We start from the raw sequence: 21,462 nt of genomic DNA on the forward strand, positions 1-21,462 counted from the left end.
GCTTCTCAATGTACTCCCTTCTGCTGCTATTGATTTCTGAAAAAGGAAGGAGAAAAAAGACTTCCCAATTTCCAGAACTGTGAGAGATAAATGTTTATTGTCTAAGCCACTGAATCTATCATTTTGTTATAATAGTTTGAACTAAGAAACAGGCACCAAGGAATGGGGTGTTATGATAACAAATACCTACAAATGTGCAAGCAGCATTAAAACTATGTAATGGGTAGAGAATTGAAGAGTTCTGAAGTATTTGTCAGAAAAAGTCATATTACCAAGAAGGAATTGTTGAAGTTGATTCTGGTAAGGGCTCAAAGAAAAACTGGCCAATAGCTGTTGAGAAAGTGTTCATATTCTTATAGTAAATAATTACATCTAGAATGTCAGTAGAAATATGAATATGAGGTCTCAGGCAGAAATGAAGAACCTGTTACTGGACAACAGAGAAAAAGTGAACCATGTTACAAAGATATAAAGCACTTAGCTGAATTGTTCTAGTGTTTTATGGAAGGGAGATTAGTGAGCAATGAAATTGGATATTCAGCTAAGTATATTCCTAAGTAGAGTTAAAGGTACATCACAGTTCTTCTCGACTGATCATAGTCAACCCTCCAAATCCACAGGTTTGGTTGGCAGATTCAACCAACCACATACCAAAAATATTTGAAAAGAAATTGCATCTGACTTTTGTCTTATCATTATTCCCTAAACAATACCATATAACAACTATTCATTTACATTGTATTAGGTATTAGAAGCAATCTAGAGATGATTTAAAGTATATAGGAGGGGCGATCCAAGATGGCGGACTAGAGGGTGACTGCATCTCCAGTCGCTCCAGAACCCAGGATTCAAGAATGGGAGGCATTGAGAGACTCGGACTACAATAGAGCATCAGGGTGAGTCTCCCCGACCCGGTGAAGTGCTGCTCGGGCGGCAGGCCTGGATTCGGGTGGCTTATTAGAGTAAGGCAGAGCAGCTAGAATCCTCCCCAGGTGGCCCTACGCACTCCAGCGGTGGGCTCCTCCCACAGGGCCAGATTCTCTAGCATCTCGGAGCAGGCCCCCCAGTGAGAGCCTTCCTGCATAGAACCAAGCTTCAAGTCCCTGAACCAGGGCAGCGAGTTCCTGCCCAAAGGTTGCTTCAGGGACCAGGACAGGGCAGCCAGAGACTTCCCCAAGCAGCCCGTAGCCCGGCCCCCTCCGGAGGGAAGCGCCTTTCCAGGCTAGCTTCTCAGAGCAGACCCCCCAGTGCGAGCCTTTCCACACAGAGCCACCTCCAAGTCCTGGAACCAGTAGAGGACTAGGGACAGCTTTCCTTGGAAGCACTGCATTATCAAGTTACTCCAAGACTTCAGGCTACTGAAGGCAGGAAGGTGATACACTGGAAATCTACAGGGACAATATAAGCCAATAGAAGAATTCTGCAATATCACAAAGTCCCACTGACATCTGACCAATATGAGAAAACAAGGGAAGAAAATGTCCCAAACAAACCTAGATACTATATCAATAAAACCCAATGAAAACACAGCAGAAATGTCAGAAAGGGAGTTCAGAATGTACATAATTAAAACAATCAGGGAAGCAAACGAGGAGATGAAAGAGCAAATGCAGGCATTGAAGGAGGAGATGAAAGAGCAAATGCAGGCATTAAATGATCGCACCAATCAACAGTTAAAGGAGCAAATACGGGAAGCAAGAGATCATTTTAATAAAGTTAGAGATATTGAAAAAAAAACAAACAGAAATCCTTGAAATGAAGGAAACAATAAACCAAGTTAAAAACTCCATAGAAAGCATAACCAATAGGATAGAACACCTGGAAGACAGAACCTCAGATATTGAAGACAAAATATTTAATCTTGAAAACAAAGTTGACCAAACAGAAAAGATGGTAAGAAATCATGAACAGAATCTACAAGAATTATGGGATATCATGAAAAGGCCAAATTTAAGAATTATTGGGATTGAGGAAGGCTTAGAGAAACAAACCAAAGGAATGAACAATCTATTCAATGAAATAATATCAGAAATTTTCCCAAATCTGAAGAATGAAATGGAAAACCAAGTACAAGAGGCTTACAAGACTCCAAATATACAAAATTACAACAGACCCACATCAAGGCACATTATTATGAAAATACCTAACATACAAAATGAAGACAGAATTTTAAAGGTCACAAGAGAAAAAGAATCAAATTACATTCAGGGGGAAACCAATAAGAATATCAGCAGATTTTTCAATCCAGACCCTAAAAGCTAGAAGGGCCTGGAACAACATTTACCAAGCCCTGAAAGAAAATGGATGCCAACCAAGAATCTTATACCCAGCAAAACTTACTTTCAGATTTGACGATGAAATAAGATCCTTCCATGATAAACAAAAGTTAAAGGAATTTACAAAAAGAAAGCCAGCATTGCAGAACATTCTCAGCAAAATATTCCATGAGGAAGAGATGAAAAACAACGATGCAAATCAGCAACGGGAGGAACTAGCCTAAAGGAATAGCCAAATAAAGGGGAAACCAAATCATGTCAAAAAACAAAAATGAGTCAAATGACTGGGAATACAAATCATATCACAATAATAACCCTGAATGTTAATGGACTGAACTCATCAATCAAAAGAAACAGACTGGCAGAATGGATTAAAAAGAAAAATCCAACAATTTGCTGCCTGCAAGAGACTCATCTCATAGAAAGAGATACCCATAGACTAAAGGTGAAAGGATGGGAAAAAACATACCATGCACACGGACACAGCAAAAAAGCTGGAGTTTCCATCCTCATTTCAGATAATGTGGACTTCAAGCCAAAACTAGTCAGAAGGGATAAAGAAGGACATTACATACTGCTTAAGGGAAGCATAAATCAGCAAGACATAACAATCATAAACATCTATGCCCCGAACATTGGCTCATCCATGTACGTCAAACAAATCCTTCTCAATTCCAGAAATCAAACAGATCACAACACAATAATACTAGGCGATTTTAACACACCTCTCTCACCACTGGATAGACTGTCCAAACAAATATTGAACAAAGAAACCATAGATCTCAGTAACACAATCAACAATTTAGACTTAACCAACTTATATAGAATATACCATCCAACAAAGAACGAATACACTTTCTTCTCAGCAGCACATGGATCTTTCTCTAAAATAGACCATGTTTTATGACACAAAGCTACTGTTAGCAAATACAAGAAGATAGAGATACTACCTTGTACTATCAGATCATAATGGATTGAAATTAGAAATAAATGACAGAATAAAAAACAGAAACTTCTCCAATACCTGGAGATTAAATACACTATTATATGATAAATGGATAACAGAAGACATCAGGAGGGAAATAAAAAAATTTTTAGAAGTAAACGAGAACAAAGACACATCATATCAAAATCTCTGGAACACTATGAAAGCAGTACTTAGAGGAAGATTTATTTCATGGGGTGCATTCAACAAAAGAAGTAGAAATCAACAAATAAACGACTTAACACTACAGCTCAAAGCCCTAGAAAAAGAAGAGCAGACCAACACCAAAAGTAGTAGAAGACAGGAAATTGTTAAAATCAGAGCCAAAATCAACGAAATTGAAACAAAAGAAACAATCGGAAAAATTAACAAAATAAATAGTTGGTTCTTTGAAAAAATAAACAAAATTGATAAACTCTTAGCCACACTAACAAAGAAAAAGAGGGAGAAAACTCAAACTACTAAAATTCGGAATGAACAAGGAAATATCACAACAGACACGAGTGAAATACAAAACATAATTAGAAGCTATTTTGAAAATCTATACTCCAACAAAACAGAAAACCTCAAAGACATCAACAAGTTTCTAGAGACATATGAATTCCCTAAACTGAACGAGGACCACATACACAACTTAAATAAATCAATTTCAAGCAATGAAATAGAAGAGATCATCAAAAGCCTACCAAAAAGAAAAGTCCAGGACCAGATGGGTTCTCAGCCGAGTTCTACAAAACCTTTAAAGAAGAGCTCATTCCAATACTTCTCAAAGTATTCCATAAAATAGAAGAGGAGGGAACCCTCCCAAACTCATTCTATGAAGCCAATATCACCCTGACACCTAAACCAGACAGAGACACATCAAGGAAAGAAAATTTCAGACCTATATCCTTAATGAACATTGATGTAAAAATTCTCAACAAAATTTTAGCAAATCGCATACAAAAATATATTAAAAAGATAGTGCATCACGATCAAGTGGGTTTTATCCCAGGGATGCAAGGTTGGTTCAACATCAGGAAATCAATAAATGTCATTCACCATATCAACAGACTAAAAGTTAAGAATTACATGATTATTTCAATAGATGCAGAAAAAGCATTTGATAAAATACAGCATCCCTTCATGCTCAAAACACTAGAAAAAAATAGGAATAGTGGGAACATTCCTTAACATTGTAAAGGCCATCTACGCTAAGCCCATGGCCAATATCATTCTAAATGGTGAATAACTGAAAGCATTCCCCCTAAGAACTGGAACAAGACAGGGATGCCCTCTTTCACCACTTCTATTCAATATCGTTCTTGAGACTCTAGCCAGAGCAATTAGACAGACCAAAGAAATTAAAGGGATACGAATTGGAAAAGAGGAACTCAAACTATCCCTGTTTGCTGATGACATGATTATATATTTAGAGGAACCTGGAAATTCCACCAGAAAACTCTTAGAACTCATAAGTGAATTCAGTAAAGTAGCAGGTTACAAGATCAATGCTCATAAATCCAATGCATTTTTATACATAAGTGACGAATCTTCAGAAAGAGAAGTTAGGAAAACTACCCCATTCACAATAGTATCGAAAAAACTAAAATACTTGGGAATCAATCTCACAAAAGAGGTGAAAGACCTCTACAATGAGAACTATACAACACTAAAGAAAGAAATTAAAGAAAACCTTAGAAGATGGAAAGATCTCCCATGTCCTTGGATAGGCAGAATTAATATTGTCAAAATGGCCATACTACCAAAAGTGCTATACAGATTCAATGCAATTCCAATTAAAATCCCAATGGTGTACCTTACAGAAATAGAGCAAGCAATTATGAAATTCATCTGGAAGAATAAGAAACCCAGAATAGCTAAAGCAATCCTCAGTAGAAAGAGCGAAGCAGAGGGTATCGCAATACCAGATCTTCAACTCTATTACAAAGCAATAGTAACAAAAACGGCATGATATTGGTACCAAAATAGACAGGTAGATCAATGGTACAGAATAGAGGACATGGACACAAACCCAAATAAATACAATTTTCTCATACTAGACAAAGGTGCCAAAAATATGCAATAGAGAAAAGATAGCCTCTTCAACAAATGGTGCTGGGAAAACTGGAAATCCATATGCAACAGAATGAAACTAAATCCCTATCTCTCACCCTGCACAAAACTCAACTCAAAATGGATCAAGGACCTCGGAATCAGACCAGAGATCCTGCATCTTATAGAAGAAAAAGTAGGTCCAAACCTTCAACTTGTTGGCTTAGGATCAGACTTCCTTAACAGGACTCCCATAGCACAAGAAATAAAAGCTAGAATAAACCACTGGGATAGATTCAAACCAAAAAGCTTTCTCTCAGCAAAGGAAACTATCAGTAATGTGAAGAGAGAGCCTACAGAGTGGGAGAATATCTTTGCCATTCATACTTCAGATAGAGCGCTAATTTCCAGAATCTATAAAGAACTCAAAAAACTCTACACCAAGAATACAAATAATCCAATCGACAAATGGGCTAAGGAAATGAACAGACACTTCACAGAAGAAGATGTACAAGCAATCAACAGATATATGAAAAAATGTTCAACATCTCTAGTAATAAGAGAAATGCAAATCAAAACTACCCTAAGATTTCATCTCACCCCAATTAGAATGGCGATTATCAAGAACACAAGCAACAACAGGTGTTTGCGAGGATGTGGGGAAAAAGGTACACTCATACATTTCTGGTGGGGCTGCAAATTAGTGCAGCCACTCTGGAAAGCAGTATGGAGATTCCTCAGAAAGCTTGGAATAGAACCACCATTTGACCCAGCTATCCCACTCCTTGGCCTCTATCCAAAGGACTTAAAATCAGCATACTACAGAGATACAGCCACATCAATGTTCATAGCTGCTCAATTCACCATAGCCAGATTGTGGAACCAATCTAGATGCCCTTCAGTTGATGTGTGAATAAAGAAACTGTGGTATATATATATATATATATATATATATATATATATATATATATATATATGTGTGTGTGTGTGTATATATATATATACACATATACAATGGAATATTACTCCGCCATGAAGAATGATAAAATTATGGCATTTGCAGGCAAATGGATGAAATTGGAGGATATCATGCTAAGTGAGATAAGCCAATCTCAAAAAACTAAAGGACGAATGATCTCGCTGATAAGCGGATGAGGACATATAAGGGGGGGTAGGAGGGGTTAGCGTTAGGGTTAGGGTTAGGTTTAGGGTTAGGGATAAGGAGGGTGGTAAGAATGGAGGAAGGAAGGACTGTATAGAGGGAAAAGAGGGGTGGGAGGGGTGGGGGGAAGGGAAAAAAATAACAATGAATCAAGCAACATTGCCCTACGTAAATTTATGATTTTTAATTAAAATAAATTAAAAAATAAATAAATAAAGTATATAGGAGAATGTGCATAGTTACATGCAATACTATGCCATTTTTGCATAAGGGATTTGAGCACCCACAGATTGTTTTATCTGGGAGGGTACTAGAACCAATCACCCATAGACACCAAAGGACAACTGTATAGTAAAATACAAGAAGACAGAAATGAATCTAATACCTAATACAATGAATTAAAAAGGAAATTATTAAGTAAAAAGGAATAAGGACTTAAAGATTTGGAATATTCTCAGCCTATCTATATTGCAAAAATTGAAAAAGCTTGTTCTGAAGAGAATACCTGTGTGTGGCTGATCAACCATTTGATAACAAAATTTATGTGAGTATGAATCACAAACTTAATCACTTATCTCAGCAGAAGGTAGGAACAGATATGGAATTACACCAGCAGAAACACCACCAGTTAAGAATAAAGCGAACAGAAAAAAGCAGGAGGGAATGAGGAAAGGCTATGAATATGTACTTAAAAAAATAAGAAAAAAAAAGGAAAGGGGCTGGGACATGACTCAGTAGTAGAGTGCTGGCCTGACATGTATGTGGCCTGGGTCTGATCCCTAGCACTACAAAAATATAGATAGATACATGAATGAATGAATGAATGAATACAAAAATATATAAATAAATGGAAGAAGGATCCTGAATATAATTTCAAGGTCATTAGGCTGCCACTCCTGCTGTAGGAGGCAGGGCTTATTCCTTAAAGTGTGGGTTATCTCTAGTGGGCCAGGATATCCAGTGAGCCTTATGACCTAATGAAATTTGCCTTGGTATGTTTTGGACCCATCACCTCCTTTCCTTCTTTCCTATCTCTCCCTTTTGGAAGGAAACGTCTAGTTTATGTCTGTCCCATCATTATATTTTGGAAGCACATAACTTAGTCTTGCTTAACAGGTTCACAACTGAAGAAGTAGTTTGCTCCAGGATAAACTGTATCTCGAATCTCACCCATACATGATGTAGATGAGACTTTAGGGCTTTAGAATTGATGCTAAGACAAATTTGGGGGCTCCTGGAATAGAATGAGTACATTTTGTATGTAAGAAAGACATGAATTTTGGAGGTGCAGGGCAAAAATATTATAGACTGAATGTGTCTCTCCAAAATTCATTTGCTGAAGTCCTACTCCCTATGTGATGGTTTTTGGAGGTGAGATCTTTGTGACATCATAATTAAGTTTAGATGAGGTTATGCATGCCCCAAGATGGGAGTGGTGTTCTTATAAGAAGAGAAAGAAACTATAGAGTTCTCTCAACTCTCTCTTTTTGCCATGTGGGGATGTACCAAGAAGGTGGCCCTCTGCAAACCAAGGAAAAAGCCTAGACCAGACACCAAGTCTGCTGGCACATTGATCTTAGACTTTCTAGCCCCCAGAACTTGTGAGAAATAAATTTCTGTTGTCCATGCCACTTCATCTGGAGTATTTTTTCACAGCAACCCCAAACTGATTAGACACAAAAGACAATGCACAGATGAAATAAAATAGACAAAAGGAAAAATCACTCAGAGAAAATACCACTTATTATTATAAAGCATTTGATCAAAAAAAAAGTAGGTGTGGTGGCATACTATAATCCCAGTGACTTGGAAGACGGATTCCAAGTTTGAGGCAGCCTGAGCAACTTAGCAAGATCCTGTCTCAAAATAAAACATAAACAGGACAGCTCAGTAATAGAGCACCCTGAATTCAATCCCCAGTACCATCAGAACAAAAGAAAGACACTTCCCATTTATTTGCTGCTATAATCTCTCAGTGATATGAGCAGTTATACCAATGGGATAAAATTGGGCTATTATAAATTGAGATGCAATCACTTTCATCTCTTCTGCATGATCTAGACATTGTTAAAAAAAAAGAAAGATAAGAATAATAAAGTAGGGATCTAAAATAATAACATTTCATTCTTCTTGATAGTTTAGCAGAAAGCCTGTCCGTGTTAACTTTGGCTATCATCTTATACCCAAGCCACCCTCCCTCCTATACTGCAAAAATAAAAGCACATGGAGAAAGCATCAAAGCCTGACTCACTTGTGTAATCACTGAGGGTGTACAGGACAGTGATGAGGTTGTCCAAGCAAGGCCAGTGGTCAGGATTACACCGCAGCCCTTCCTCAAAAGCATGACGAGCCAGGGGGAGCCGGATGAGTCTCAAGGCCACATGTCCAATTTTATACCAGAGGTTGACATCTGTTGAGTCCAACATCACTGCCTGGAATAAGCACATGCACATTTGGTTGCTGAGGTCCTAAGGGGTACTGGCCTTGCCACTTAAACAGCAAAAGTGAATGCATGATCGCTAACTGATTAGCAAGGTCAGTCCCTGGAGATACTTTTTTATGATTCACAGAAAAAAAATATAAAAAGCTAGAAGAAGCAACTTATTTAACTCAGAACATTTTAAAATCTATTTTGTTAATTTAAACATCTGTATTCCTTGTATATTTAACAGGAAAAAGGGAAAGGAGTAGAATGAAAAGAAAATATGGCAGTCTTGTAGTACTCTAGAATGATTATGGAGAGACCTCAGTTCACATCCCTGCTCCAATACTGATTAACAGAATGATCCTGAGCCTGTTTCCTTATCACTAAAATGAGGATAAAGACATCTTCCTTGCAAGATAGTAATTAGAAAGCAATTAGAATAGTGTCCAATTATCACATTAGAGGTGCCTCCAGATACAGCAATGGTAATATGGAAATAATGGCAATACTACTTGACAGCTCTACTTGGATGCTAGGTGTCTAGGTGCTAGGTGCTCTGTTTTTCATACTTGTATGTACACCAACGGATTTGATCTTCTCAACTGTCCTCTTTTTTCATTATTTCAACTACACTGGTGTGACCGAGAGGGTCAAATAACTCACTCACAGTCTCTTGTATACTGGGTAGCAGAGGAAGAATTCATATGCAGGCCTTTGCACCCAAGAATGCCCCTGCCTCACCACTGCTCTTCAGGCTTGTATATACTCCTTATTAACATCCATTGGCTAGGGTCTCTTGCAAAACACTTGGTGATGCACTACTACAAATTCTTTCTGGCCAACAAGACCACAACCTTAACCCTTCAGCAAGAGCTTTTAAAACACAGAGAACTAAGAACTGCCAAAACTGTACCTCCAAGTAGAACTCCATGGCTGTCTCCAGATCCTCTCGTTGGGCTGCCAACTGAGCCAGGTTCTTATATGTGGAATATTTCAATATCAGCCCAGGGTGTTTCAATCCTTCTTTCTCATCACCAGATGAAACTGCCTGTGAACAAAAGAAACAGGGGCAAAGAAATGACATCGAGACCTTGAATCTTGTTACAGTTTAGATATGAGATCCCCCCAAAAGGTCATGTGTGAGACAATGCAAGCATTTTCAGAAGTAAAATGAGATTATAAAGTGTAACCTAATTGGTGGATTAATTCACTGATATGGTTTAACTAGTAGTTAGTAACCTTAGGCAGGAAGGATGTGGCTGGAGAAGGTAGGTCACTAGGGGTGTGCTTTTAGAAAATATATTTTGCCCCTGGTAAACAGTTAAGCAGTATTTCTCTTTCTCGCTCTCTCTCCCCTACCCTTTTCTCTCTCTAGTTCCTTGTTGCCATGTCCTGAGCTGCTTTCCTTCTTCACACCCTTGCAACACAATGTTTTGCCTTACCTTAGACACAGAGCAATGGAGTTGGCCATCTATGAATTGAGGCCTCTGAAACCATGAGCCCCAAATAATCATCCTCTACATTTTTCATCCTCTACATTTTTCTTCTCAAGTCTTTGGGTCACAGTAATAAAAGGCTGACTAAAACAAAGTTTCAGCAAATAGCAGGATGCATGGCTTCCAGTCTAGCCTCTGTTATACACTCTTGAGTCAGTTTAATGTCAGCCTCCACTAGAAAATGAAGGTGCTGCAGTAGGTATTCTTAGAAGATCCCTCCAACTCCAACTTCACAGAGAAGAAAGGCCACCATAAGGCAGTTTGCAAAAGTTTGAGCATCAACAACTACAGAGGGAACCCTCCCCTGCCACTACTACCACACCTGAGGGCTCAAAGCCTAGATGATGACATTTACCACCATTCATAAGCCAGACCCGCCAGTCTTCCCACTGTAGGACTGAAGATGGAGGACAAAGTGGAAGGAAGCTTCCTGGGGCAGCAGGAGCTTCAACCCAAGGAACTCTGGATTAGGAGTTAGGAAGCTGAGCTCTCAATCTTATAACTTATCATGAGACCATATGCGAGTTACTTTAACTAAATAGTATCTTATAACCTCTGTAACAGAAGGACAATAATTCCTAGTTAAATAGCAAAGGTGAAGATGAGCTGAAAAAGAATAAAGATTGTAAACATCTTTAATATAAAAGTGATTTCACTACAGCTTCTATGACAAATCTCAGAAAATGTTACATCTTCTAAGAAATTATTGATTAGAAAACTATTGCTTTACCCACAGGACAAAGACAAAAAAAACCATTTTCTAACAGAAAATTCACAGGCACAAAGGCAATTTCCAGTAACTAGTCCACACTACAGACAGGCAAGTGGCTTCCACAGACTATTCTTCATGTTCAGAATAAGCAAGACCTGAGGACATGCCATTCTCAGGAAGCACCCCTTGATTAATCCAAGAAACGTAACCTGGAACTCTTAAGGAATTCCATCAAGATTGAAAACTCAAATCAAAACCCATTTACTCATCTACTGTTGTCTGGCTTAGACTATAAAAAGGTCCCTAAGAACCAGCTGACCAGGGCTAGATTCCAAGTATCTTTGCTCCTCAAAATGTAGAACCCTTCAAAAAATTAGTATGAACAAAAAATAGTGTGAGTCTACTTCACATTCTAAATAGCAATACATGTACACTTTTAACAGTGGAAGTGCTTTAAACTGACCTCCACCTAACTGACCACCTACATTCAGCACCACTATCTTCCCTAAAAGGTTCACCTCGACAAGCCTCTCCATGATGCCACCAGCTAGGCTATACACTTCTTAGGAATCAGCTGTGGTCCAGGACCTAACCATGCCAATCACTTGTGAACTTATAATTACCCAATTTAGTTTAATATTAAATACACCAATGCCTTATAAGTATAAAAAAAATTTCTGTATATTTTTTGTACTTTTCAATTGTTTAAAATGACCATGTTTTACTTTTATAAGCAAAGGGGAACAGTGCCAAAATGAGATATACACATGTATGACTATAAGACTAACACATAGCCAGTGCCCTTAAGTTAAAGGCCTTCTACCTCGCACCTATCTGCCATCAGTTCTGTACTTAGAATGCCTGCTCAGTTTTACTTGTTCCCATTTCTGAGATCTACTCCACAAAGGGCTGAGAGGGAGGACCCACTCTTGAAATGAGTCCAGGGCCTGACCCATCACTAAAGCTCAGTAAATATGGAAAAAATTATTTTCCCTCTGAGTCCTCATTTACTTCCTACTAATGGGAGAAAACCAGGCCACAATTCCCATACCTTTATAAATTCTAAAACAATATAACTAGCAAACAAAGAATACTGACAAGCTATATAGTTAGAAATATGAGAAAATACTTTGAGAGAAGGGATAGATACTTTCTGCTGAAAATTTAGATGCATTCCACCTCACAGGCAGCAAAATTCATGCAGGAGTAGACACAAGCATGTGCATTCCTGGGGGTGTAGGGGATTCTGCTTAACTGAAAAAAAGGTGTGGTCCTGAATATGCCTGCAGAGTCTGTTAGCTTCCTGAATGCATATCATCTGCATGTTTGGGCATCAGAAAGCAAAAACTTTTCTTCCTAATTAAATATAAACCTTCCTAAGTCAATTTCAGGTTAAAACCAATTTCCAAACCTCCATATGACATCTTCATGACTCAGCAAACTTTCAGTATGGTCCCTACACTAGTACCAGTTCCTGCCCTATTACCCCTTTCTGCTATTCCCAGAAGGCAGGAGGCAAAGAGGATTACTTGAGCTCAAAAGTCTTGCCTGCACAACATAGTGACTCCTTCTCAAAAAAAAAAAAAAAAGGAAGTCCATAGTGTTCTTACACAGACTCCCTGAGCTCATGGTCTGTCATCCAAATGGCATCTGCCAATATGTCTGCCCAAAGGATTTCTGGGTATCAGAAAATATGTAATTCAATCCTGGCCCTAAAACTTCAATTTACATGAGTGGCTCTGAGCCATGGATACCTCACTAAGACTCAAGTTTTTACTTCTATAAATGGGAACAATACTCCCACCTACTGGGCAGAGTAGCTGTGAAGTATAAAAAGAGTGGGTACTTGAACTGGAATCACTCAATCCTCATAACAATCCAATGAAGTCGATACTCTACAAGTGGAAAAAATGGGTGACTCAGAAGTCCAATACTGTCTTCAAGGATAAGAAATGAGAGCATAAAGATAAGAGTCAGGCAATCCTACTTCACAGCTTACATGCTACCCACTACAGCTCACTGCCTGGCCTGCTAGTGCCTCACCTCCCGCAGCAGGCGTGCCTCCAGGAGCTCATGGTAGGCTTTGGCAGACTCCTCAAACCGGTCATGTTTCTGCAGATCCAGAGCTTTGTGGTATAAGGCAAACGCCTCTGCTTCCTGCAAACCAAGACAGGAGATGTTTTCATACAACACAAAAGTTTGTCTTTCTTAAACCAAAAATGTGTATAAGGGGAGCAATAACCATATCCATATTAACTGTGAGCAGCTGCACTCTCTGAAGTTAAAAACAAAAACAAAACAAAACAAAAAAACAACATGTAGTACGACAATCTCCCAGGCACTCATCACTGGAGAAAATCCCCTTATGAGCACCTCTTCCCACCAAGGAGACACAAGTAATGCAGGCACCACTGAGTCTAACCAATGGTAAAGACAACACAGAAAGTCAGGACATGGAATCAGACATGCCAAGGTGTAAGCCCAGTGACCTCTGGGCCAAACTGGGAAAGCGGCTGCAGGGGCCAGAGTAACCCAGAGATTTCAAGAGACTATGTATCACACTGAAAGAAGTACATATTTGGTCTTTGTCCCCGATTCCTGAAATGAAGCTTCTAAAATCCTTGGAAGTGTGTCTCAGTGGTAGAGCGCTTACCTATCATGGTAAGAGTCCCTGGGTTCATTCCCCAGAACCACAAAATAAATATATAAATAAAGTCTTCTCTGAACCACCACAAAAAATAAATAAATAAATACAAATAAAAATACATAAAAAAAAACTTGGAATTTCCTGGGTGATGGGGATAATATGAGTATCTTTTGTTATTCATAATGAGACCCTTTCAACCAGATTTGAGTTTATGTTCATGAAGTTACAGGTTGTTGGGGTCCCCTAGATAGCTTCAGGACTGGGCTGGTGGCCAGAGGAACCAACCATGATTAGAGGGTTGAAATTTTCAGCTTCCCCACTTACCTTCAAGAGAGTCTCGAAATTGAGTTGATCACTAATGTTTTAATCTATCACACTTATGTATTGGAACCCTTAAAGGATGGGGTTTGAAGAATTTCTGAGTTGGTGCTAGAAGGGAAGTACATTCAGAGAGGGTATGGAAGTTCTGTGCACCACCCCCTATACCTATGCTTATCTCTTCAATCTGGCTCTTCCTGGATTATATCATTTCTAATAAACTGATAAATGTAATTGAAGTGCTTTCCTGAGTTCTGTGAGCCATATTAGCAAATTATTGAACCTAAAACAGGCAGGAGGTAAGAATCTCTGACTTCATAGCTGAGTCACCTGAAATGTGGCTATACTGGCACTCAGTACTTACAACTGGCTTCTGAAGTGAGGGAAGTCTAGTGGGACTAAGCCATTAAATTTAAAAAGTCTTACACTAACTCAGAGAAGTTAGTGTTAGAATTAACTAAATTGTAGGACACCTAGTTTGTGTCTAAAGAGTTGGAGATTTGATGATTTGACAGTTGTTAACAAAAAATAGCCCATACATTTGATGTCAGAAGTGTTGTTGTGAGAAAAAATAATTTGGTGTGAATGGTTTCTTCCACTGCTCAACTGCTAATCATCATCATCATCTTCTTCCTTCCCCTTCTTTCCTTCCTCCCTCCTTCCCTCTCCTCCTCCTCCTCCTCCTGCTCTTCTTCTTCTTCTTTCCTCCTCCTCCTCCCCCGCCCCGGGCCTCAAACATACTCTACCATTGAGCCACACCCCGAGCCCTCCACTGGCTTTCTACCAAACAGTCTGTACTGGCCTGATCACTGCCTGGAAGAGTGACAGTCTCCTCCAACACTCCCACTCTACCCACTGACTTGCCAACCAGAAACAGTTGACTAGCAGATTTCTGAGAGGGCTCTGGAACTGTCCTGGTTTTTCCCATAAAAGGGGGCAGGAGACATATGTTCCAAGGAAAACAAAGACAAGATCAAACCTTGTTATATTAGGGTAGGGCACAGGTGGATGGATAGAAAGAAGGTAGGGAGGAAGAGAGGGAAGGATGAAAAGGATAAGAAAAGAAGGAAGGCCAGCTAAAATGGAAGAGTTACCAAATATCACAGTAGAGAGGAATAACCAATATCTAGAAAATTGATGTTGGACCTGGCTGCCCCACTGACCAAGAGTGAGATCCCAATCAAGGCAGCTTCCCTCAAGGGTCTCATTACACTATTCAGTGAGTGAAACTAGGGAACCTTGTAGTAACACCTACCATAAATATTCTACCATTCTCTGGGTATGTCAACTATGAGGGCTACATAGAGAGCTGGGACCCGTTGTAAAAGTGGCCCTGGTGCTGAATGGGCTTCATAGAATGCATATAATTTCTCTTCAGTATGACTGTGTTCCAAGTAAAACAGAGTTAACATGAGATGGAGAGCTAGCCATCATTCAAAATGGAATTTCCTCCTAAAATCCCATTAAGGAGATGTCTGAATGCATTTACAATGAGGTTCCATCTACAGAAACAAGAAGCAAGGTCTACTTACAGAGGAAGATGATTTGGATTACATACCTGAGCCTCCTTTGTCTGGGTTTTGTGACTTTTAAAGCTTCCTTCATGATCGTCCTCAACTGTGGAGCTAGCATTTAAGGCAGCAATTCGAATCTAGAAACAAGTTTAGAGGAAGAGAAGTGCTGTTTTCAGATGAGTACAATTTTGTGCCAGCATGTAATATAGTCTACCCTGAAAAGTTATGGGGGGAAAAATTACAAATGACAGATCATCTAGGAAAAAAATAAGGATTAGAACATGCCAGTCCATGTAGGAAGCACAACCTGGGTACTGTGTACTGCAAAAGGTACATAGGCTGGGACACCCCAGCATCAACTCTACATAGTGGAAGACCCAGGTATCAGAATAACAATTCCAACAAAACATATTAACTGTGCTTTTCCAATAACAGTGACTTGACACAACTTTAATAACCTTTTGTCCCTTTGCTTAATAACCAGTCAAACATCCACACTCTCAAAAGTACCAACAGCCCTCCTGGGAGGAAAGATGCCCCACAGTGAGAGCCTTCAGAGTCTACCAGGAAAATGTACCTCATACCCAAGAGTTATATAACAACACTGGAGCCAGCAACACAGGCAGGCCTTACTCCTTACCATATTCAGAGAGATTCAGCACCACCACAAAGTATCACTTCCCATCACTGGCAGAGGCCCATCCACAAATCTCCTAGAGAAGAAACAGGACAAACTGTGAGAGGGCCCAGGAATATTCTAGTACTAGGGGATCGCCTATGTTTTAGAAACATAGGTGGGTACATGGAGGTAGGCAGACCAGTGTGAAGCCTGTAAAAGACAACAGGATTGGCAAGGATGTGGAGAAATTAGAACGACATACATTGTTGCTGGGCATGTAAAATAGTGTATCTCCTATAGAAAAGACACCTGGCAGTTCCCAAAATGTTCAACACAGTTAGCATACAATCTATAAATGCCGCTCCTAAGTATCTACCCAAGAGAGGCAGATACATAAAAACATGTTCACACCAAAACTTGCTCATGAATGCTCACAGAAGTATTATTCACAATAGCTAAAAGGTGAATAAACCCAAATGTCCACCAACTGATGATTGAACAAACAAAATGTTATGTCCACACAAGAGAGTTGTTACGATTTAGATATTAGGTGTCTCCCCCAAAAAGCTTCTGTGTTGATGCAGGAAGTAAAATGATCAGATCATGAGAGCCATAACCTAATCAGTGAAGTAATCCATTTGATGAATTAATAATTTGAATGGACTAACTGGGTGGAAATGCAGGCAGGTGGGGTGTGGCTAGAAAAAGGGGACATATCTTTGGGGTTTAAATTTTGTCCCTTTGCTCTCTGCTTCCCAGTTGTTATGTCCCTCTGCCATGATGTTCTGCCTCACCTCAGGCCCAGAGCAATGGAGTCTGCTGACCACAAAATGAACCTTTTAAACTAGGAACCAAATAAACTCTTCCTCCTCTGAGTTGTTCTTGTCAGGTATTTTGGTCACAAAACACAAAGCTGACTATTATTCAATCATAAGAATAAAATTCTGATATATGTCACAACATGGAATACCCAGAAAAGGCAAAGTAGATTAGTTGGCTAGGGGAAAGGGACAATTGAGGAGTGCTATGATTTGAATATGGTTTCCCCCCCTCCATAACTCATGTTGAAATTTGGTCCCCAATGTAAAAGTGTTAAGATAGGGCCTAAGGTGATTAGGTCCTTAAGAGGAGTTAACACCTTTCCAACAGGCATAGGGAATGAGTTCTCTCTTCTGCTTCTGGTTAAGTTAAAAGTGGGTTGTTAGAAAGTATGGCTGCCCTCTTTGTTTTGTCTCTTTGACACACCAGCTTGCCCTTTCACTCTCTAACATGTGTTGAAGCAGGATAAGTACCTTACCAGATGTGGCTGCCCAATCTTAGACTTCCCAGTCTCCAGAACTGTAAGCCAAAATAAAACTCTTTCCTTTATTAATTAACCAGTTTCAGGTATTATGTTAGAGCAACATAAAACAGACTAAGATGAACTGCCTACTAAGGGGTTCAGGATTTTTTTCTGGGTGATGAAAATATTCTAAAATTGATTATGGTGGTGATCACAATTCCGTTACTACACTAAAAAGCGCATTGAATTGTATACTTTAAATAGGAGAACTGTATAGTAGGTGAATTATACCTCGAAAAAGTCTTAAAGCATTCCATTTTTATAAAAGTAAACCACCATCACCAACAGTGCTTATAGCAATAACTTCTAGCACAGACTTCTGTCATAGGTCATGAATCCTCTAAGGGTTCTTGCAAGGAAGGAAGTATGTTTTGTTGCAGACAACCTTTCCTAGGCTGATAGCTAGGTTCTTCATTAAGCAAATAAGAATGCTGCTGATTAAAACTACTGCTTTACCATAAGCTATGCCATGATGATCACTGTGACTACCATGGAGGAAAAAAAGAGAGAAGTAGAAAATACAGCACTAAAAGCCTAACTGTCATGTATAACTAATTAGAACAAATAATTTTTTTTTTAAAAAAGCTTGTATCCATGGCTGGGGATACAGCTCAGTTGAGAGAGTGCTTGCCTCCAATGTATAAAGTTCTGGGTTCAATCCCCAGCACCACAAAAAAAAAAAAAAAAAAAAAAAAAAAAAAAGGCTGTATCCAGGCTATTATCAAAACAAACCAATAACAACTATTTGTAAAAATACAGAGAAATTGGAGCCCATGTACACACTGGTGTACATGGTATGGAAAAGAGTATGGCAACTCCTCAAAAATTTAAACAGAGAATTGACATATGATGCAACAATTCCACTTTTGGGTATATACCCAGAACTGAAAGCAGGGACTTGAAAAGTTACTTGCACATAGTACCATAATCTTACAACAGCCAAAAGGTGAAAGTAACCCAAGTGTCCATCAACATATGAATAGATAAACAAAATATGGTATATAAAAACAATGGAATATTATTCATTCTTAAAAGGAATGAAAATCTGATACCTACTACAAGATGAATGAATCTTGAAAACATTATGTTAAGCAGAAGAAGGTAGACACAGGGTTAGGGATAAGGCTAAGTGGTACAGCACTTGCCTAGCATGCATAAGGTCTTAGGTTCTGACTCCCAACATCACAATCAATCAATCAATCAATACCAGACATAAAAGAATAAATAGTGTCTGATTCTACTTATATGAGGAATCTAAATAGGCAAATTCGCAGAGACAGAAAGAATGCTGTTTGCCAAGACTGGGGAAATGGCAATGGAGATAGTATTTAACAGGGACAGAATTTCAGTTTTGCAAAATGAAAAGCGTTCTGGAAATAGGTGGTGGTGATGGTTGCACACAATGTAAATATATTTAATGCCACTGAACTGTACATGTAAAAAATGCTTAAAATGATAAATTTTGTTTATATATTTTACTACAATTGGGGGGAAAAAAAGAAAAAGCCAGAACTAACAATTACAGAATAAGAGTTTTCAACTAGAATGAAATGTGATCATATTTCTAAGTACAAAGACACTACTCCTCATAAAGTATCTACTAGATTCTGATCATCCTCAAAGAGAGGCATAGCACAAGGTGCAGACCAGCAAGCAGCACAAGCCTCCTTGATGACTCCCAGTAGGCAGTCCTAGATACCACATGGTCACTCTCTCACACTTATCCATTGGGACCTGTGTACTCAATCCCAGAAAACCTCCACTGTTATTGAACAACACATAGTCTCCTCCCTAACTGTTGCTCCCACTTACAAACAGGTACTCAACAACTATCCATTGGTTGATTTTTTTTTTTTTTCTACCACTACCTTATTATAAAAATTGACTGTCCGGACTACTAAAATTTTAAGAAGAAAAAACTGAAAGGGTACTGGATTTGGGATGGGAAGACTTTAGAGCATGACTAGTTCTGTCTCAAAATGCTTGAGAACCTGATCCTTTACCAGTTTTGGTGTCCTTGTGCATAAAATGGGGACAATGGCCTAACTAGACTGGGAGCTCAGCTGGGATTCACTGCATCATACCATGCTCGTGGAAACTCTCAACTTTTAGCCAAATGAAACCAGTCAACCAACCTTGTCTCTGTTCCCGTGTCACCAATCAGAGGCAGAAGAGAAGTCACACCTAGTCACAGGCCTCTCAAACCACTCTCCAAAGGGTAGGTGCTAGCTCCAGGTCTCAGCAAGTCTCTCTAGATGCCAAATGAATCCTCATAAGGAAAAGGAAGAGAAGGGCCCAGGGATGGATGCAGGATCAGGTCTCTATGGGGAAGTGGCAAGATCTGTGTACATGGGTGGCAGAGCATTAGTAAAGCTATCATGCAGGGGACCAACCTACTCCCAAAGAATACAGCTCACCTACTTACTGCCTTAGCACCTAGCAAGTACCAGGATTGTGCGAAGTAGGCCCATGCCTTCTCAGGTGCATATGCCTCTCTGTTCTCAGGACCACAATGGGCATAAAGGTTTATTCTCAGAGTTGACAGGAGATGGCCCTCCCAGGACAGACTGAAGAACTGAATGATTGAGCAATGATGTAACATCAAAACCACAATGAGATACCATTTCATATCCATTAGAGTGGCTAAAAATCAAACATAGATAAAACAGAAAATAACAAAAGTTAGTAAGGATGTAGAAAAACTGGAACTGTCCTGCATTGCCTGCATTGCTGGTGAGAATATAAATTGCTACAGTTGCTATGGAAAACAGGGTGGTAGTTCCCTTAGTATAGGGGCTGGGATTGTGGCTCAGTGGTAGACTGCTTGCCTAGCACATGTGAGGCACTGGGTTCAATCCTCAGCATCACATTAAAAAAAAAAAAAAAACACATACAGTTAAAAAAAAAGTTAAGTATAGAACTGCCACAAAACCCAGTGATTCCACTCTTGGTATATACCTGAAAAAAACATGGATCAAGCAGATACTTGTATACTTACGTTCACAGAAGAATTATAAACAATAGCCAAAAGGTAGAAACAACCAAACATCCAGCAACAGATGAATGCAAGAACAGAATGTGGTATACATATACAAGGAAATATTATTAATTCATAAAAGGAATAAAATTCTGACATGTGCTGCAACATGGATAAACTCTTAAAACATTTTGCTGAGTACTATAAGCCAGACAAAAAAGGAGAAATGAATGAGTCTCCTTATACAATGTACCTAGAATAGGTAAATTTGTACAGGTTAAAAGTAAAATAGAGATTACCAGTAGTTTTGCAGAGGTAGAAATCAGAAGCTACTGCTTATGGGTACAGAGGTTCTGTTTGGGGTGATGAAATTTTTCTGGAAATACACAGTGGTGTAGACACAGCATTATGTCTACACTTAATACTACTGAACTGTTTAAAAATGATTAAAATGAGACTAGGAATGGAATAAACATATGACCAAGCTATAACACTCCTCAGTATTTATACCAAAGAATAAAAGTCAGCATACTACAGCAATAAATGTATACAATGTTTATAGGAATGTAATTCATATTAGCCAAATCATGGAACCAGCCTAGGTGTCCACTGACATATGAATAAAGAAAATATGCCATATATATACACAATGGAGTTTTATTCAGACAAAGAGTGAAATTATGTCATTTGCAAGAAAATGAATGGAACTTGAGAGCACTATGTTAAGCAAAATAAGCCAGACTCAGAAAGTCAAGGGTTGTATGTTTTATCTCACATGTGGAAGCTAAAGAGAAAAATAAAAGTGGCGGAGAGGATCTTATGAAAATAGAAGGGAGACTAGTAGAGAAAAGGAAAGGGACCGGGGGAGGAAAGAGGAAAGCAAAAGGAGAAGTACTAGGAAATGAAATTGACCAAATTATGTTATGTGTGCATGTACAAATATGTAACAACGAAT

General features: G+C 38.9%; 1 protein-coding gene across 5 annotated transcripts in view; it reads right to left on the minus strand.

Moving 5' to 3' along the window:
- The window catches only part of CABIN1 (calcineurin binding protein 1), a 145,279-nt gene that overhangs the window by 115,724 nt on the left and 8,093 nt on the right, over positions 1-21,462 (minus strand). For 3 of the 5 annotated variants that reach the window (XM_079151857.1, XM_079151854.1, XM_079151856.1), the window contains exons 2-6: positions 16,210-16,282; positions 15,614-15,706; positions 13,134-13,247; positions 9,796-9,930; positions 8,709-8,889 (exon numbers count right to left, since the gene is read on the minus strand). In XM_079151857.1, the coding sequence (XP_079007983.1) occupies positions 8,709-8,889; positions 9,796-9,930; positions 13,134-13,247; positions 15,614-15,706; positions 16,210-16,212 (526 nt within the window). In that variant the 5' untranslated portion in view covers positions 16,213-16,282. Of the gene's footprint in view, positions 1-8,708; positions 8,890-9,795; positions 9,931-10,733; positions 10,776-13,133; positions 13,248-15,613; positions 15,707-16,209; positions 16,283-19,665; positions 20,205-21,462 lie in introns of those variants that run through there. The other 2 variants (XM_079151855.1, XM_079151858.1) reach the window with 2 other exon arrangements.

This window comes from Sciurus vulgaris, assembly GCF_902686455.1.
Source record: "Sciurus vulgaris genome assembly, chromosome: 8".
NCBI lineage: Eukaryota > Metazoa > Chordata > Mammalia > Rodentia > Sciuridae > Sciurus > Sciurus vulgaris.